The sequence below is a fragment of the Saccoglossus kowalevskii genome, chromosome 11, assembly GCF_978046115.1.
Source record: "Saccoglossus kowalevskii chromosome 11, keSacKowa6.1, whole genome shotgun sequence".
Classification (NCBI taxonomy): domain Eukaryota; kingdom Metazoa; phylum Hemichordata; class Enteropneusta; family Harrimaniidae; genus Saccoglossus; species Saccoglossus kowalevskii.
In genome coordinates, this window is record NC_140651.1 from 28,949,997 (window position 1) to 28,970,224 (window position 20,228).

At 35.9% G+C, this 20,228-nt stretch overlaps 2 protein-coding genes across 4 annotated transcripts in view; one reads left to right on the forward strand and one right to left on the reverse strand.

Annotated features, from left to right (window-relative positions):
• Window positions 1–727: 727 nt before the first annotated feature.
• Window positions 728–10,891, reverse strand: LOC100368114 (large ribosomal subunit protein eL24-like). The gene is made up of 5 exons (XM_085505102.1): window positions 10,788–10,891; window positions 10,585–10,660; window positions 8,236–8,483; window positions 1,757–1,820; window positions 728–877 (listed from the first exon to the last, which is right to left on the reverse strand). The coding sequence occupies exons 1-5, from the start codon at window positions 10,790–10,792 to the stop codon at window positions 794–796; spliced, it is 477 nt and encodes a 158-aa protein (XP_085361228.1). The 5' UTR covers window positions 10,793–10,891; the 3' UTR covers window positions 728–793.
• The window catches only part of LOC100368832 (uncharacterized), a 70,195-nt gene continuing 60,837 nt past the window's right edge, over window positions 10,871–20,228 (forward strand). For 2 of the 3 annotated variants that reach the window (XM_085505097.1, XM_085505101.1), the window contains exons 1-2: window positions 10,871–10,955; window positions 12,077–12,240. In XM_085505097.1, the coding sequence (XP_085361223.1) occupies window positions 10,910–10,955; window positions 12,077–12,240 (210 nt within the window). In that variant the 5' untranslated portion in view covers window positions 10,871–10,909. Of the gene's footprint in view, window positions 10,956–11,691; window positions 11,848–12,076; window positions 12,241–20,228 lie in introns of those variants that run through there. The other variant, XM_085505098.1, reaches the window with a different exon arrangement.

The following is a 20,228-nucleotide window of genomic DNA, read 5'->3' on the forward strand; positions in this document are numbered from 1 at the left end:
TACATACATACAGACAGACAGGGTAACTGCAAAGACTCCCTTTTGTGCTTCGCACATGGGAGTCAAAAATGTTCATTTGTTTGCTATCTTATCTCGCAGGGACAAAAGGCAATCAATAACTGAGTTACTGAGAGATTTCAAGTAGGCAAACTTTAATCGATTAACACATTCATCAGTGGGACAAAACTTGCATTGGTAGTTGCTCAATTGCAGTTTGAACCAACCAACAGATAGCCAGCCATCCATCCATCCATCACAACAAAGTGAACGGAGCTCTGCCTACTTCAGATTTAATGACACAGCCCCCCCCCCCTCCCCTCCCCACAATGTACAAGTAAAAATCCAAATTCCATTCCACATACTGGTCAGTCATGAATAATGCAACACGAAATATAGGTTATTTCGTAAAATTAGTGCAACTCAAGATTGAAATTGGTGTCCAAGCCAGAAATGGCTCTCCTGAACAATCCAATGCAAGTTAAGCTGTGCTATAAAAATTTCATGAATAGGGAAAGTGATGATAACATTTTCCAGGTCATTATTTGAGCAAGTGGAGTGATCACTCCTTACAAAGTAGGCTGGGAGCACTCGTCTTCTGCAAGATGTCAAGCACTACTGCCTCCAAGTGGTGGCAATCAGTGATCCACTTCATTGCATGAAGGCAGCACTTCTTGGCACAGGCCAGAGACAATCCTGTTTCCAGGCAATGACAAACATCAACACTTAATTTTTAGAGTTTTTTTCCACAAAGCTTTAATCAAGCATCTCAACATATATTACAACATAAATCTGTTTAGCGTTTTCCACCAACACGAGGAGCTGCAGATTTAGACTGCTGCTTCGCCGTTTTCTGCAGCTTCTGTTGTTTTGACTGTGACTGAAAATGTACAAAAAAAAAGTCCTTATAAATAATTCTGGAAATAAAACCAAGGAGTGATTAAGGTGACAAAATATATGTCCAGATGAGTGGATGTTTACAAAAATTCCTGTTTGTGTTTTGTACATGGCAGGTAAAAAACTCTGCATTGTAACTAGTGACAATAAAAATCTGAATAGATATTGGGATAGCATTTTTATGGAGCATGTCCTGATGAGAATTTGCTGAAAAACTGAAAATTGATTGCATGCATCTTATCACAAATGATCATCTTTCATGCCCTCAAAATATATACATTTGTTTTGTCCACCGAGTCAGCAATATGGTCAGCTATTTGGCTGACATTGCAGCTTTGTTGCAAGCAATATAGTATTCGAGGAGCCAGTAGAAAGTTACCAGATTTGGAGGAAACATCACGGCTACATTGTCAACCAATTACCTGACTATAACTGCTGGTTAGGTTGTACTCAAATTCACAGCCACAGTAATTTTTGCTGCCAAAAAAATTTTCGATTTAGCATTTATGAAGACAAAATTTCCAAAATTTAGTGACACTAAATGACCAGTGTAAATGGCCCTAACTACATATGACTACCTATAACAAATTGTGTTGTATGATCTACAGCCAATCAGAACTCATGTTACAGGCTGACATGGCCTGTTTTTATGTGTTCTAATTAGTTGACAAATCCCATGAAAGGAAAGCTACCAACACAATTTTTGTATACTAGGTAGTTGGTTCAGATATAGTAAGATTAGTATACCTGTGATCATAAACTACAGCCACTACATTCGTCAGATTATAAACAGATTAGGTACAATAATGGCTGTTATTATACGACACACTCATCACCGCATCATACAAACCGAAATACTTACCTTTGTTGGTGCAGTAACTGATTTCTTTGCAGCTTGCTTGGCCTTGTTCTTTTCCTTAGCAGCCCTGGAGAGGATTGACAACAGCCAGTTAGAATGTACATTTATCTACACTGTCTAATTTTTCTTTAGTTCACCATGAATATAATGGTACTGGACTGATACAGGATTGATAAGAGTCATGTAAAACCAGACTGTCAAAATTATTCATATATAACCATGACAAATGATGGAAATAAAGATCAGTGCAAAGCTCACAATAGAACTTGGACATAAATAGCTACTTAGATCTGGCAAGGGAGCCACAAGACATGTTTTCATTCCTAAAATAGTGTTCCAATCTTTCCAGTGCGTCCACTGTTCTCCTAACCTATATAACAATGATATTTGAAACAGTGGATGTGATGACATAGAATGGAATACTTTTTGAGAGGCAAAAACAAATCTTCTGGCTTACTTGGTCTCAATAAAGATCTGGGTGACCATTTGCATTTTCAGATCTATTAGATAGCAGTGTTCTCCCCACATAGAACAAAGCATGGCGGCACCGCCATGCTTGGCGACCCGGCCGCCACGCTTGGGCTCGGACCGCCATGCTTTACAACTTCACCGCCATGCTAATAGGATGCATTGTTTACATCCATTTGACCCACTCACTCGTAGCACTGCATAAATTAACACCGTCAATGCCACGGCGGTTTGAACTTGCCGGGACGAATTAAACAGTCCCATTGTTAAACACGTGTGAAGTACAGACGCTGTCAATGGGGAACCAGGGATTGAAATAGAATTTCTTCCCTGCATGCACAGTGTGCATGTTAAATTTGAAATTTACCTGCACTAACTTGTTGTGAAATGCACCACTTTTAAAGTTTAAATAAAATTGACGGGGTCTCGATTGATGCGATCACAAAAGAATTTGCTTTTTTTAGTTGTCTTACAATGTTGGTTGAACTTAATTTAGGCTTAGTGAATATAATGAGAAATTGTTGTGTTAATTTCTACATGCACAGTGTGCACATTAAATTTTGAGTTTACTTGCACTAGCTAATAATCTATGTGCATAGTGCAGTGTGCACCAGAGTATTTCGATCCCTGGGAACAAATTGTCACTCGAGTTGCAAACACCGAGATGCTATATGACAAAACATGTAAAGGAAAAAAAGGTGATGCCGCCCGGTTAAAACGTACAATCACCGCTAGCACAGCAAAGAAACGGAAGCGTGTAGAAACACAGAAACGGCGTGAGGCTGATTTTGATGAGTCGTGGAAGAAGATATTTCCCTGGTTGAGGTCAACTTCAGATTGTTCAGGTATGATTTCGTAATTTTAGAAATAAAATGCCAATGTGTGTATGTTTTGCCGATCGTAAGAACACCAAATATGGTAGGCCTACACCGATTTCAATCAACATCTTAGACACGAGGCTGGTATAGACACGACATGAAAAAAAACATCACTCATTACTGTCAACTTATTTTAGATTATTTATGGATATCTTCATAGATTAATGGGTACGCATATGTTATAATTTGTCCAAGCAAAAAAAAAATCAAATTTTTGTATTCTTCCGGTCACATGTTGACCTGTGTGGGTATTTCCAAGATGGCGGCCTCTCAACGTCTTGCGAACGACAGCTGCTATCGTCACGAGCTATGATCGATGGAATCCCGATTTGTATACAAAATTCTATCGTTACGTTTTAATTTTAATTGAATAGTGACCTCGTGTTTTTTTCCTCGAAACTCCCGAGTCTTTGTCGTTGACCTGACAAAACCAACATGTAAACAACATGTTTTGCAGACGGTATGCTATCCATACAGCACTGGGTTCCCGATGGCGACACAATTCAATCGTTATGTTTACATTTATTTGAACCTCAATCATTGTGTTTTTTTTTATTTTTCATTTTTTCCCACTAGGAATGTTGTGCAGTTTATGCTCAAAGGACAACATGCTTGCAAAGAGAGGGTCTTCTTTATGGAACAAAGTCCCGTGCACGTCTATGACGAGTTTAACTACAGTAAGGCAGCCAATGTTTGGAGCACAGCAAAGTCAAGGAGGATTAGTTTAGACTAACTTTTATGAAACAGTTCACATTAAATGACGATCTTGTCAAATTATGGTATATTATGTAAAGTATTATGTAATTTAAATAAAGTCTCTTGTACATTTTAATACTCTCTTGTATGTTTGTTTTTGTGAAAGTGAATCCTGAAAAATATGCAAATTAGTATGCAAATTAGTCCGCCATGCTTGCCTCTGAGCCTGGGGAGAACACTGGATAGAGAACCCCCACAATCTGAAATATCACAAAGCAAACAGTCCCAACTAATAGTAAATCAAACCTCATATTTTACTGAGTTGTTGGAAATGTGGTATGCAAACTAGACCAGACACCTAGAAATTTATAAGTAGTCAAAATATCAAAACATGCTGACCAGACAGTGCTATGGAAATCAATGATGTAATTTGTAATAAAATGTTATATTCAACCTCAATCTGGCACATGGAGAACATTGCCATTTTGCCATATTTTTGAGGCGGGTGGTCGACCAAATGATTTTTAGAGGGTGATTTTTGGAGTACTCAATGCACCAAGTGAGAGAGTAAGGTACAGTCAAACCTGTGTTAACGGCCACCTGGATATAGCGGCCACCTGCCTATAGCGGTCACAACCGAACAGTCCCTACGAATTTTACATGTAAAGTACCCTGTTTATAGCGGTCACCTGCCTAACGCGGCCAACGGCCACGCTTCAGCGGCCGCAGTGATCAGTTGAACTGCATATAACGGACATAGTTCCCGGATGTCTTGCAGACTACTGCCTTCCATCTCAGACAACTAATAAGCTCACAAAGGACAAAGTTATCACGTTTTCGCATCTTTCATTCAACCGATGGCTTTGGCAATTATGTTTTATTCTTGTTTATAATTCAGTTTACCACGACAAGCACACCGTACCGATGGCTATGGAACGCCAAAAACATTATTATGAATTTGAAAGTGTCTTGATAAAAAAAACATGCTGTCATTAATGTTTTGTTGAAATATGTATACCATGGGAATAACTTACAATTTTGTTCAATGAAAGAATCGAGCAATCACAACGATGACGACTCGCAAAAGTTGTGTGAGTCGCCGGGACACAGTCACGGTGCTGGGGTGAATCGGAATGCCGACGGTAAATCCCTGATTGAATTGATTACCAAAAAAAAAAAACATAACAGCTCACTTGTTATTTAGTATCAATATTTATTGACTTTGAACTCCTATAAATATCGATAAATACGTATGTAACTGGAACTGATAGCAAAAAGGAAAAAAATCCACGCTACGGCCATGCCTGTTGTTTATCCATCCAAATAAATTAAGCTAATTAGCCTTGCGCATGTGCGTTCTTGTTCTTCCGGATTATGATAACTCGGGTCAAAAAGTAGAGTCGTTTCTGTTAGCCCTGCGTTAGTGTGTATCGATCACTGCGAGGGAATGTGTGTGCAGTATCGTCTCGTTGTCTAAACTAAATTCGTTCAACAATTTTTTTTTTTCGGTCGCTACTGCCTCGGTACATGTAACAATAGATGCTTTTAACAATGATGTTAAATTGACCCCAGTTCGCCGGCCAAAGCCGCCAGGCATATTTCACATGTTTCTAATGTTGCACGAGTACAATAACATGGAAGTCGCACAGATTTCGATTGCGCAAAGTAATGTTTTGATTAGGGATCAACCATTTCGTAAGTGAGGTAGGTCGAGAAGATTTTTGAAATAAAATGAACAAAATGTTGAAGGAATTGTGATTTGGGAGGAAACTTTCAAGGAAGGATACAATAGATAAGTGTTCTTCAGTTTCCGAATACGTCACGTTGTAGGGATCAATAAATCACTGCTAACTGTCCCTCTCCCTTCTCCTTGAAAGAATTTGCTATAGCCCAGAGACACTCCGATTTATTAGAACAGTTACCAGACAATAGATATTTAAAGAAACATACAAATTCAGAATAGCTAACCAAAGCAAGCTGAGTGATTTCTTTAGTAGGAAATGAGACTCAAACTGCTGCTGAACATGAACTTTACTGTACAAATCTTCAAATAATTTTCATACTACTCATTATTGTGCAATGATCGATTTTTTGTGAAATGATTTTAGTTTACATAATACAATTTAAAATCAACATTTTTTATTTGTAATAAAGTGTTTGGACCCCACCAAAGATTGAATCAGGAGCCTGTACGTTCTGTAAGGGGCCTGATGAAAATCTGCTTCATCTTTTCTATGAATGTCCAGTAGTAAAATTATTTTGGGATACATTCTTTGAGATATGGGGGACAAAACTGAGTTTCCCTCGGGTAAACGACCCAGAATGCTTTTTGTTTGGTGATAGTCTTCTCCCCCTCCTGTTAAACTTTTTGCTTTTGGTAGCCAGGAGGTTTATTTACATTTGCAGATGTCAGGGTAACAAACCAAAATTTGAGGAATTTAAAGACTTCGTGCAGAGGGTACAGAAAACTGAGTACTTGATTGCAAACAGAAAAGGTAAAATGGGAAAACATTTAAAAAAATGGGGAAAATTTATGAAAATTGTAGCAACGACCTAGCATATCAGCATGAATTCCTGGAAAAATTGTAATATTTTTGTGAAGACTTTGTACTTGTTTGTTGTGCAATGTAATTTTTTGGTACACATACATGTAACTACGTAAAGTGCTTATGTAAATTGACTCAATAAAAAATGTTTTAAATACAAAAAAATAAAGTGTTTGGACACTGTGTACAGTAGTGTAATAGTGTGACAAATGGGATTGCGAGATCCGTTTTAATACATTCAATGCCTAATTAATATTCATGAATAAATTAGTGAACCTGTATAGAAAGGCCACCTGTCTATAAAGGCCAAAATTTCAAAGTCCCTTGAGTGGCCGCTATAGACAGGTTTGACTGTATATCGGAAAACTTAAAACGACCATCAGTGTTCGCCCCAGCATTCAATTTGAGTGCGGGGTCGCCACCCTGCTTTCCCTGCCCGCCACTGTGGTCCCGAGCCGCCACGGTGATCAGTAAGACCGCCACAATGCTTTTTTCATTGTTCATCCTGTGAACTGTATTACGAAATATAGAAAGAAATACATAGCTATCAGTGATCTTGCCACGCTTCCGACCAGGACTATTGTCAGACGTACCGACCGACCGACCGACAGGCATCTTGCCAGTCATGGATTATAATTTGTAAACAATAGACGTAGTCGCAGGACGTGGTAGTGGCTTATAAACAATACTAGTTAATTTCGTAAAATTAGCACCTCTTTGTTCGTAAGTAAATACTTTGATGATCGACGCAGTCTTTAGTTTGAAAGCTAACATTTTTCAAAATCAATTCCACCCCGATATAACATGGGCAATGCGGAGTTCACGATCAGTTTACGCTACTCAAGAAAAAAACAACGTGTTTATTGCATGATTGGGTAAAATACATTTGAACTTTTATCATTGCGAATCATGTAAAAACTCTTCTTTCAAGACTTCTTTTACCTTTTAAAAATTGCTTATCACCTATTTCGAAAACCATCATGCAGTTTTCATCTGAAATCCATACCAACACATCGTGCTACTACATCGCTTTACTTCCGCAATGTAATTTATATGATCACTACCATTCGGAAAACTTCGGGTTCTGCCGGCATTACTATGCGATATTCTGATTGGTTAATGGCGTTTTTTGACCCATCGGGACAAAGGACACATGCCGGTCAACTAATACGTCACAATTATCATGGCGGTCTGTGTTTTTCACGGAAGCGATCGAGTGATCAAAAATAATCGCTCAAATTTTACGTTTATTTCATATAAAAAAAGAAGTAACATTTTTTGCATGGCATGACTGAGTAAGAGGAATTATTGGTATAACCGGTGTATAACATCGCGAAGTAAGTTAAGTCACGTTGTAACTTTGATGATCGTTTGGAAGGTTTATTTGTTCGTTCATTACTGTAAATGTAAACGTTGTAGAAGCTGATGGTACGAATAATGAACAATTTTTTGAAGGAGAATGTTTTTGTAGTAAATAAGATCATGGAAGTAGAGAACATATTCCTGGCTGAAACGTTTCAAATGAGTTTCATTTAGCCTTTTACAATTTATTTGTTTGTTTGTTTTTAATAGTCCGCAGCATTTGCATTTCGATTCGAGAATTTTTTATTTTTAAATTCAAACTCTTCTAAATTGTGAAACTTAATATTTTGACTCCAATAGAAAAAATATTTGCACTGTGACTGAGCTCATTAATATCCCAAAAGAATAGTGTTTATAACACTGTATGAAGCAAATAAATATGTGCCACATTGTTTTTGAAAATTTATGTTGTTTGTTATGTGGGTGTAAATGTGCTTTGGTCAATCTCTATTATTATGTAAATGATATGCAAATGATATGCAAATTAGTCCGCCACAGTGGTTAAAATTCCTGGGGAGAACACTGACCATACCTGATAGCTTGATCTCGCTGTGCTTTGCGAACTTCTGGCTTTTGATTCCTCCTAGCGAGAATCTCATCCATGGTTGCACCAGTGATGGCTCTTTGGAACTTTGTTGTTTTTCTCGATCTCTTCTTGGTAACTTCCTCTTGTTTTCCCTTTTTATGTTTGCGACGATACAGCACTGTCCAGTTTATCTTACGTGGATTTCGTCGCATCTTGAATGATGCTTCACTCTTGCCATTGATAAATTGGAATACCTGGATTGACAGTAAACATTTAATGGTTATAGAAACAAGCAATGAAGAATTCAGAGACACCTTCAATTTAACACTTGATAATTGATTACACCAGCGATCTATCAGATCAAAGGACATTGATGTAGATCAAATTGTACAGCGAAACATGGCAGAAATTCTTTGCATCAAGAGATTTTTGTACAATTGAAAATATTCAACAACTAAAATGAAGATCTTCAACTTTTTTTCCCAGACCCCAATAATTTTCACATACGAGCAATGAGTTTTATCATTATTTCACACGTTTTACTCGTATGGCAAAATTAAAACCCAGTGAACCATTAATGCATTTACAGTAAAACGCAAGAAATGTTTGTGAACATTTGTGTTTGTTCGCTGTACTAGTGGAAATGAACGAAAACTGTTTTGTAAACCAATGTTTTATTCTTCCCAATAAGATACAATATTCTCACTTACCTGGCATATGTTGAATTAAAATTTTTGGGGTAGCGTGCTGGACTAAAGCATGTGTTTACACTATTTCTAGTAAAGTGAATAACTGCTCAACTATGTTAAATTGCTAGGCAGTCACAATTTATGCAGCATTCAAGTGATTTTACAACTATACCACACATCTTAATTTACCCACCCCCCCTCAAATTTTGTACCTGTGCAAGGTCCCCCTAAAATTTGCATATATAGAAGATAATATTTGGTAATCTTATTCCTAAATAACTATTAAAAATAGCTAAAAATAGCTAAAATTTGCAGCTGTCTCCCAATATTCACACTTTATTTAGTACTGGGCACAGAAACTTTTACCAGTAAACACAAGAAATATGTGGACAGTTGCTGATATTCCACTATTTTAAAAGATCACCAACATTTCCTTTTTTCCACTCTTGAAAACAAAAATACTGATGCATGTATGCCGTCATTTTGTATGTTTCAAACCCAAATGCTGAAACTTAACCAAAACCATTCTGCTACACAGCTCAAACCTATGACCATCCCATCACTAATTTATCCTGCACAACTGTTTCTGCAGGATTAATATATGGTAATTGGGTATTATGCAATTAAAATAGAATTTCTGTTGAGAATACTATACTACATGCCTATTCAACAGCAATTGCTGGTCAGCCGACATCAGTAAACATACTCTAGAATTTTTAGTTGTTAGAGTGGGCATTATTTAAATTCAGTAGCTGGATCCCACTAAAACACCACCATCGATCCTGATATAGCAGATGAGCAAAACATGAATGAGTATGTCAGAACCTGGATTTATTCGTAAAAATCTCAATTGCACTACGAATTATATTCAATTTGCTTAAATTGACAAGAAATAACATCAAACTTAGTTTATTGATGGTGTATGCATGGGCATTCCATGTATACTGTCTTGCACGTGTACCTGGTTTTGCTATATCAGGATCGAACGGTGGTGTTTGAGTGGGAAGCCAGTGATCAAATTTAAATGACTTCAAACTGACAATGTCGTGGGGATCCATTGCCAGCTCTATCGAAGATCATCGATGTTAGAAACATTAAACCGATCATTCCACATTCATCATGTTAGTTACACAACAGTTTTTTTGTTTTTGTTTTTTCTCAATCAGAAGGAGTTCCTTTTGCATGTCCACTCCGAATCCTAACTCTAATCCTCACCCCAAGCCACCCAATTCATTTGTAAATGCCTCCTCTAGATAACTAGAGGTGTCCTTGGGAGGAGCATATACAATTAAGTTTGGGAGCACTTGAGGGTACGGGTAGGGTTAGTGTTAGGGGTGGGTGATGATTTTGATGATTCCATTTTTGAATCAGATCAAAATTATCATTTAAAATAAATAACGACGTGTATATTACATAAGTTTTCTATTTAGTAACTTTAAAAACAGCATATTGCACGCGTTTGACAATTTATTCGGAATCGTTCCAAAGCCAAGGACGCCCTCATGTTATTTGTTGATATACAAGTTAATCGCATCTATGCAGCTTTGGGGTGAACTGTTTTATTGGTCACTGCCTTCCGAAGACGCTATATAGATTGGAAAGTTTTAAAATATGTCTTGAGAAGGAAATGGTTTGAGTGAAACATCTTTATACGGCAATAACGTACCTTCCCGTCGATCCTGGCATACTTCTTGCCATGGCCAGGGTAAATTTTATACCCGCTAAAAAAACACAGCTCGACCCTGAAAAATCAAATTAATACGCATCAAGAAACTAAACATTCTGGAGAACTTGTCAGTATGAGGAAATGTTTAATAAAAGTTAGGATGACAAGGATAATCAACGATAAAATGTGTGTATCTCACTTACTTCATGATCAAAATGGCTGCTTTAATCGAAGAGGATGATGGGAGGTAATTTCCGGAAGTAGCCGAAGTCCATTCCGAACTATACCGGAAATTGATAACAGCGGGAACAATTTCAAATACAAGATGGAGGACTTCGCAACAGGACGATTACGGTCACCTCCAGAGAAAGGTAATTTTTATGAATTTTAAAGAGTGTTTTTGCACCAGCTTTATACTGTGCATTCTTCAATCAAATGAGATTGTATGTGTGCTTTTAGAGAATTACAAATGAATACTTTACTGAGTTTGCACACAAAAAAATATGTTACTGAATGTTAGTATAGGCGAGTTGGGACATGGCTGGACGTGGTCGGGCTTAGCTACGCGCAATGTTTACGTTTTTTACTCTGAAGTGTTTTTTTGAAATTTGGTGAATACCCAAAAGATCATTTCACAGCGAAAGTTTACGTCGGAGTTATTTTTAACATCGCATCGTCTTTCTGTTGTGGCAACCCCGGCGTTTGTGATTCGGAATCAACGTAAGCGTCAAGAGTGAGTAACACGTTTTTCACTGCCTTGGACGTGTGCCAACCTGGCAGCGAGCCATTTTCCATGACCGTCCTTTTAGTGTGCGTCGACACCTCTGATTCAGGATCACCATCGAGTCTAGACCCTCCCCAATATATTGTATGTGTGTGTATGTATGTATGTAGTTAGTTGAATTATTGACAGGCGTAGTACAGCACTGCGCCCCCCGCACGCTCAGTGGTAGCATTTTGTTTACTACTGGTACTCTTGGTACTCGCAGCGGTAGAGTCATCCCTCCAGCCAATTGCCTCACGCCTGTTCCAACGGAGCGTGTTCGGAGTTGTGTCTTATTGTGCTGGACTAACAATGCAACATTCAAACTGTCACAAACAGGCAAAAGTGCATGACTCCGAAGGGCAGCTACGCAATTTCTAAGTGGGGAAAATAGTAAGAGGATGTTCCATCTTTAGTGGAGAACGGTATAGGTTTGCACATATCTGGAGAAGATCCCACTAGTTACTACATTAACTGATCACACAAGGGCAAGTTCAGGGGTAAGACAATAGTGTCATGCATTGTTGTCCATTGTCTGTTCACCAATGTTTGTGTATGCAGGAGTATTTTGCAATTCTTTTCAAATCTGGTTTTGTGTAGTGGACCTGAGTCTTTTATGATTGCATGTATTTGAGGTGATGATGATCATCAGTTAAAATCACTCGCTTCAGTACATACTTTGCTTTGACGGTTACAAACTAAAATTCTTGTCTATTCTATGCTTGATAGAAAACAGATCCAACATGGTAGTTAAAGATATGACGGGTCGTGCCTTGAGGAGGATTGAAAGGTCACAGTCAACTAGCAGCGAACAGCACTGCACCACATTGATCCTGGATAAAAATTCTGTATCAAAGATTGAAAATTTGGAATGTTATGAAAGTCTTCAGCAGGTTTGTTCAGTTTTACTTTGTACTGACTGCTATGCGTAATCGAGATTGGAATGGTTTGTGGTTGTATATAAGATGCAATTATATATATATTATTCAATTTTTAACTTGTACTTCTGAACTGCTCTCCCAGATTCTCAGCAGCTTTTATACCTTGTGATAATCGCATTGTATTCTAGTTTTAATCCTGATTGTTTTTCACACCTGTTGATTTGATAATAGCTTCTCATGATACCTGTCTGAACATGAGCTAATTTCCTCATGTGTACCATCCATGCGACTCAAAGCACTGTACTAATTCCTATCAAATTTTGCCTACTCTAAAAATTTGACCACTAGGCTAATTATTTAGCAGATTTTTCGTAAATTATTGGCTTCTAAAATTTTCACAAAATTATGCTTTTTTTTTGTTCACTAAAATTTTGTTCACTTCAGATCTTTCTACTTGCACCAATGGTTTATGTGCACATCTATTAGAGATATGCTTTTTTAATTTGTCAGTTTATTACACACTAGCCACCTGTTGAATATATCAATTGTACATGCACATGATGTATACATCCTACTAGTATGTAACCCATACCTCTCAAAAACACAATCACGCTGTTTATTCTACAGATTTCATGCGCAGAATGTTTATTTTCACTTTCGTAGACAACACAATCTTGTCAGTGTATTACTGGCATTGGTGCATTTAACTCTTGTCTGATCAAATCAATGTAAAAGTACACAAGGTTGGCAGAATGAAGTATTTTACTATACTGTAGAATACTTTATTTTCGCTTGGAATTAATTTTCACTGTAGAAATATTTCAGTGAAAATAAAATCCAGGGAATATACCTTTTTTCCTATATTTTACATTCAACTCCATCAAAAATTAGTGAAAATAAATTCCATACAAAACGCCTAAAAAGTCATTTCAGCGAAAATTAATGCTAGCTAGAATAAAGTATTTTACAGTAGTTTAGAAATAGTTTTCCACTAAAACGTTTCAGTTGTCGATAAATATGTTTTGGAATGGTATGTACACAAAAATGTTTTTTTTTTACTGTACTGTATAGAATTTCCATATCGTAACATGTGTACAGGTTTGTAGTCAGTGGCCATCAAGTTAATGCACCTGAAAAAACAACTTTTATCTCTTGAAACGATTGTAATTACACAAATGTATGTGATTCTTTAGCACCATTTATGTCAGAGAAAACAGGAAGACATTTTCAGTTTGCACTGTAGTAAAACCAAGCCCTATTGTCACCTGAGATTATACAACAATAGATTGAAGTGGAGGAAATAACAGGGATTGTGTACCCCGGTGAACTGGACACTATTGTTGTGGCATTTTATGCAATTTTGTGCCTTACAGTTCTGTATTCCACTGATGTGCTTTATCTTGTGCAAGATTTTGTTTTCACTGTCGCAGAACATTTCAGTGTATTGTAGTAATCTGCAAAGCAGACTTTTTTGTTTGGTTTGAATGGTGACAAGTGGACTCGTGGTTGACGCCTTATGTAAATTAAGCCAACTAATTTGAGTGACTTATAAAAGGCTTAGTGTTGGATTTATGAACTCCCAGGATATTGATGAGGAGTAATTCACTCACCAGACATGACAATTTCTGAATTGCGTTAAATATGTCATATTTCAAGTTGTCATAGCAACCTGCATATCATTTCACTACAATTCGTGTTATATCAGTAATAACATGCCTGCATTAGAAGATTTGTTATTTTGCCCAGCTCTATAGCAATGGAAGTTTTTTTTTCTCCTGCCATGTTTCTGTACTTGAGTACAGTACAAGTATTAACAGCCCAGTATTTTTTTGGTTTCCAAGGAAGAGTCTGCAGTTGTAAACAATAACAGTGGTGAAGACAGCCCTAAAAATAAATATCCCACTATGTTTGTCCTATGCAAAACACAATGCGTCATTATTACAGGCATGGTCTGTGCTTAGCGGGTTAATGATATCAATGAAACAAAGAACATTTTGAATGCATAGAATTGACTGGGTGTGAGATTCACTTTGTTGGGAGTACAGTGTAGGCGAGTCTACAATGTCATAAAAAAGTTCTAAGTCTCTTCTGTTGCATATGCCTGTAATACAGATTGCGAACATAATAATTTAAATTCACTCTTTGCTAAAAACTTTACTCTGTTCCACAAATTAGTTTTGTTGACTTAATAAGAAATATATAAAATGCATGAATGTGAGGCGGCTAATACTTTGTCCTTACAGAAAATGATATTTATGATATATTTGGGAAGTACTTACTTATGTAGTAATTTGGACAATCTTGGTTTTTCAATAAATTTAAGCTTGGAAACAATATCTTCGGAAAATCAATCAACTGTATGAAATTATGTTTTTCTGATCTCAAATTGTCACTGAAATAAAAATTTCAGTAAAATTGTTTTTGCTGCCTAATATTTGTTATGTGTAAAAGTCAGTCTCTCAGTGTCATAAGTATCCTAGTGTAATATGGAATGATGAGGAAAACATTTCCTGTTAAGCTGACCAAATTACTCTAAGTAAGCCCTACATTATTCTAAACCAGACTCACAGCACAAAAATTTATCTTAAAAAACTAAATTTAAAAGTTGGTAACATACAAGATGTTGTATGAAAAGTTCACATCTCAAATATGGCTTTTTGCCAGAACATTTTGAATATAGTCTAAAGTAATATCTCGCCTTTCATCAGTGAATAACAAAACCACAGACTTCTGTTCAGAGCAAGTGTCAACACCCACCTGATTTCTTCACGGTCTTTACAATATGTCAATATATCACCAATTAGTATATACTTTAAAATGACTAAAACTGTTGACTTCAATTAATGAAGCAAATATTTCCCTCTTCAGGCATTCATTTAACGCTAGGGTACACTTGAAAAGTTAGGTTTATTGTTTGTTCAAGGCTGTGTCAATGCTAGAGAGGGAGGATATAGACTGGTTTTGTTTGGTTTGGTAAGGTGCAAACTGTTTACTAAGGATTTTTGCCTCATTGCTAATGGTAGGTTGTGGCTTGGAGTCTTGAAAATGGTAGTCAGTTGGCATTTCTAGGAGAGAACACTGATATTATTATTCTCTCTGCGAGTCTACTAAAAACATTTGTGCCCACATCACTGCTGTGAAAGGTTCCCCACACTCGCAAATAATATGTAAATTAGTACTACCATATTTGATCATTTTTAGAAGAAAACACTGATATGATCATTCTCTCTGCGAGTCTACTGAAAAACTTTTGTGCCCACATCACTGCTGTGAAAGATTTCCTTCACTCGCAAATAATATGTAAATTAGTACTACCATATTTGGTCATTTCTAAGAGAAAACTCTGATAATATGATTATTCTGCGAGTCTGCTGAAAACCTCTGTACGACAGTCCCTGGATGCTGATTTGTCAGCCCCCACGTAACAAATGGGAACATATTTTACCATGTTGTCTATAGCTAAGAATGATAAGTATAGGTTGTTTGAGAAGCAATCAATTGGTATTGGACTCACGTGAGGGGTCATGTATCATATAACACTACTTGGTATTGTTTTACAATGATGTATGTTTTTATGCTCAATTGGTCCTGTCTTGCACTTTGGACCAGTTTAGCATTGTTGCTTTGTAGTTACGTGTATTGACGGCTTTACCCTACTGTACAACTAACTATGATTGCTGGAATGTTTAATACTGATCATGTCAAGCTCTGTATCTTTCTTGAATGGTTTATTATTATAACTGAATAGCAAATCTTTTTGATTTAATAACTCGGCCAATAATTAAATCTGAAAGTTATGATGTACGCGAGTTATACTGACTGAAAGCTGACATATTACAAGTTATTTATTGTGCTCACAAGAATAAATCTTGTCATTCATGGCTTCAGAAGCATACTAAAAACAACTAACTCAGGAAGTGAATAATGTTGGGGTGCTTACCCAGATGCAGTGGTTAATAGGAGTAAAATAGGCATCCTATAAATTCAGAAAGAAAGAACGTAATAGCTGTGCATCTCAGATTAATCTTAACCAGAATAGCTTTACATTGAATATTGGTTGCAGTGTAAGATACTGTAGAATACTTTATTTTCGCTTGGAGTTTATTTTCGCTGAAGGGATGATTCCGTGAAAATAAAATCCAGCGAATATACATTTTTTCCTATATTTCACATTAAAAATCAGTGAAAATAAATTCCATACAAAACGCCCAAAAAGCCTTTTCAGAGAAAAAGTATTCCACAGTAGTACATCTTCCATCTTCAAACAAAGAATCTATTGTGTGATTCGATGACTTGGTTACAGACACCCCAAGACATTTAAATCCATAGAACTTGGTGCTTTTCGGCAATTGACAATAAACGTTTGATATCCTATAAATAATGCAGCTGTTGTATTTATTATATTACGTATGTTACTCAACATCTAAAAAGCTTTGAACTAAATTGTGCATACAGTTTGAATGTAATCAATGGAGGGCTAGGTTTGTTTGGAATTTGTATTTCTGTCATTTAGTTTCTGATTAATAAATATTTAGGTTGCATCTCATCACAAAACTCTGACTAGCATCCAATGTTGTCAGTCATCATTTATTTTTCAGAAATTTGGCAGTCAATATGTTAATAAGTGCACATTAGCGAGAACCAGTCAGCTGACATGTAATAAAAAATTTCAGGTGTCTTTTCTATATCATTTTAATCAAATGAACAGAAAGCTTGTGTGCTGCTTGATCAGACTAGCAATTTGGTATTGTAAATTATAGAATTGTGGAGATTTATTATGTGATGCATGTCAAATAGAGTAAATGCAGCATTGTATGCTAGATCATTGAAATATTTCTCACTTTGATCATAGACTCACTTCTGTCATCGACATAAATGTATGCACTTTATAGAAAATATAGTAATAGTCAGTTTCATTCAATTTTATGATTTCCCACCATTTTTGTCGTGTTTGGCCAAGAAAAGTTTGGGTGTAGCTTATAAATTTTAGGTTAGGTAAGATGGTGAAACCACACATTTTTTTTTTAATTTAATTTTTTTTATACTGTTCGCTCAGTCTCAAAAAGACTTCTGTAAAACCATTTATTTTGAGTGGCATTTAATTTCACTATTTTAATGCTTTGATCAATTTCCCTGGGTTTTAAGTTCACATCCTTGGCAAACAAGTTCTATTGTTATTTTACATGTTCACATTGATTTATTTTAGTGCATTTTACTCAATTAATGTTTTACAGTAGTTATTAACTTTGAGAATGACTCGTGATAATCACTGATAGAATTTCACTCCTGTACTGCTGCTACAGTTCATTGGTAATGTAGCTAAAGATCAAAACTATATTTCAAGTTTAAACACTTAGCAATTATGCCACATGTCATTTTTTTTTTACTCACTTGAAAGTAAACATTTACTCAGCTTAAGCTTATGGTCCGTCTGGGGGATCAATAGCCATTTTGGTTTTGAGTTGACTTTGACAACCATGCATTTATGTTGCTAAGTGCATACGGCCATTTATTTTGTCGGAGAAAAGTTTGAATTTTTATAGTGCTCAGTGAACATTTTATTGGGATTTTTAAAACAGTCTGCCATTCTCCTCCCACACAAATGCCGTCAAATTGACATCAGTGAATTTAAATTTAAACGGTTACAATGTCCATTCATTCTACAGAATGTTTCAGACAACCAATTTTGCAATGGAGTATGTATAAATTGTAGATTTGTAGTTCTACGACAGATCACTCGCTAATCACCATCATACCAGGTATAAAGTTTCACAGCTCACTGAACATTTCCTTTAGCAACTGCGTTCTTAAGTGACAACACTATTTTGAGCATATTGATTAGTCACCTTTGTATTGACCTCCATAATAGTGAAAACTTTCAGTAAAATATCACCTGAATTCAAAAAACTTTCCCCTTACACACATAATTATTATAATCCAGTAAAATGGTAAAGATTCACTGGGTTTAATTTTAGCGGATTTGATATTACAGAGATATTCTCTAAATTTCAAATTAACAGGTTTATAGAGGAAATAATCAATTCTATTGTTAAATTTGAATATTTACTGGGTTTTAAATTACCGGGTAGCTTGTGTGGCTTCCAGCAAAACTAAAACCCAGTAAAAAGTGTGGCCCATTACAGTAATTAGCACAAGCGTTTTTTTTTTATCATGATCATTTTTAGGAATAATTAGATTAGAAAACATGGTTTGTAAATTTGTTATAATGATGATGATGATAAACTAAATACTCTACAACTTGAATTTTTGAAATGGGGAAAGTGTTGACAATCTGATAAAATTTGAAAAATCAAAAGAAACAAATTGTTTGTAGACACACAGTTTGAAGTAGGTTGTGGGGGATTTACATTGTCAGGGAGTTAATAATCATAGTAAATCATTTTGCATTCAACAACTGATTTATCTATCATTGAGCACCTCATTAAAACACCAACTTTGAAAAAAGACGACTGTGTTGATGAGAGAACTCTTCATTCTACTCAGCCAATACATGTTGAAATACACTGTTACATTGTTTTTGTTTACTGACGAGAGCACCTCTTTTGATGTAAAATTTTTTATACTAAGTACTCTTAAGTAGCGTTGTAGTAACCATGGGTAGTGGTTGGGTGTAAAAACCAGTAGATGAAATGCAGATAAGTGTCATAAAGTTGGATGAATGAAGTCTTTGTTCTCTGCATACGTGTATGTTATAAATTGATAAATATCTTCATGTTCTATTTGCGAGTTCATTAATTTGATTATGGAGGGCAGTTTGTCATTTGCTGTTGCTATAAGCATTCTGTTCATTGTTTGGTTTTTTAAAGCTGATTGAAGAGATTGTAAAATGTTTTATTGTAGGTTGTTACAGTATGCAACTTTTCCATATATACTAAGTTCAGTTGTTTCTATTAGGTGTTTTTTCTGCAGCTATTGAGATTGATAGCCAGATGGAAGATCAAACTGATGCATTAGCATCAGTCAACTGCTTGAAACATGTCTTATCCGTGCACCTAAGAGAAATAACAGAATTGTTGTCTATACTAAAGAAAGGAGATAAACAACTTTTTAGCAATTGACACATCACACAGTATTACTGTAAAATCTGTATTAGAAGCTGCAGCTTCTATTAAAATAGTACAATGCAACAGAGGTGATGCGGCTTCTATTAGAGCATCTATACATTTGAGAAATGGTGAATTTTTCATTCTCAATTGTTCAAAAAGAATGGGTGCGACTTGTACTGTAAAATACTTTATTTTCACTGGAATTTATTTTCACTGAAATGACTTTTTAGGTGTGTTATATGGAATTTATTTTTACTGATTTTTGGCGAGTTGAATGTAAAAGGTAGAAAAAAAAGGTATATTCGCTGGATTTTATTTTCACTGAATCATTCCTTCAGCGAAAATAGCGGAAATTAATTCCAAGCGAAACTAAAGTATTCCACAGTATTAGAGATACGGCTTCTAATACAGATTTTACGGTAGCAGTGATAGTACTTTTCATTAGCCATGTTAGCATATGGCTAATGTGATTTATATTCTATTAGCCATAATAACTACTTAAAATCTGAAATATGCGTCATTACAATAGCACAATGCATGAAATTAATATGTACTATAATTATTCCACTATTATTCTATGCATAATTACTTATGTGGCTGATCATCACTGATGATAATATAACATGCTAGTCGCCAAAGTGGCTAACCATTGTCATGACCCAGTGATAACAGTAATTAGGTCTAGATAGGTTCAACAGTGTGGGGTAAATTTTATATTTTAGCTGGAAATTAAAAAGTATACTGATTGTCCTAAATTAATTGCAACCATGGAGAAGAAGGAGGGTTGTTTTCGCTGGATTTGGTTTATCACTCCTTCAAAAATCATCCCTCTAAATTTGTATATATGTATTAAAACATTTAAATCCCTCATTGATATTGACCATGGCTAAAATTAGTGTTTTAAGTAGTGTATTTAGGCAACATTATTTCCCT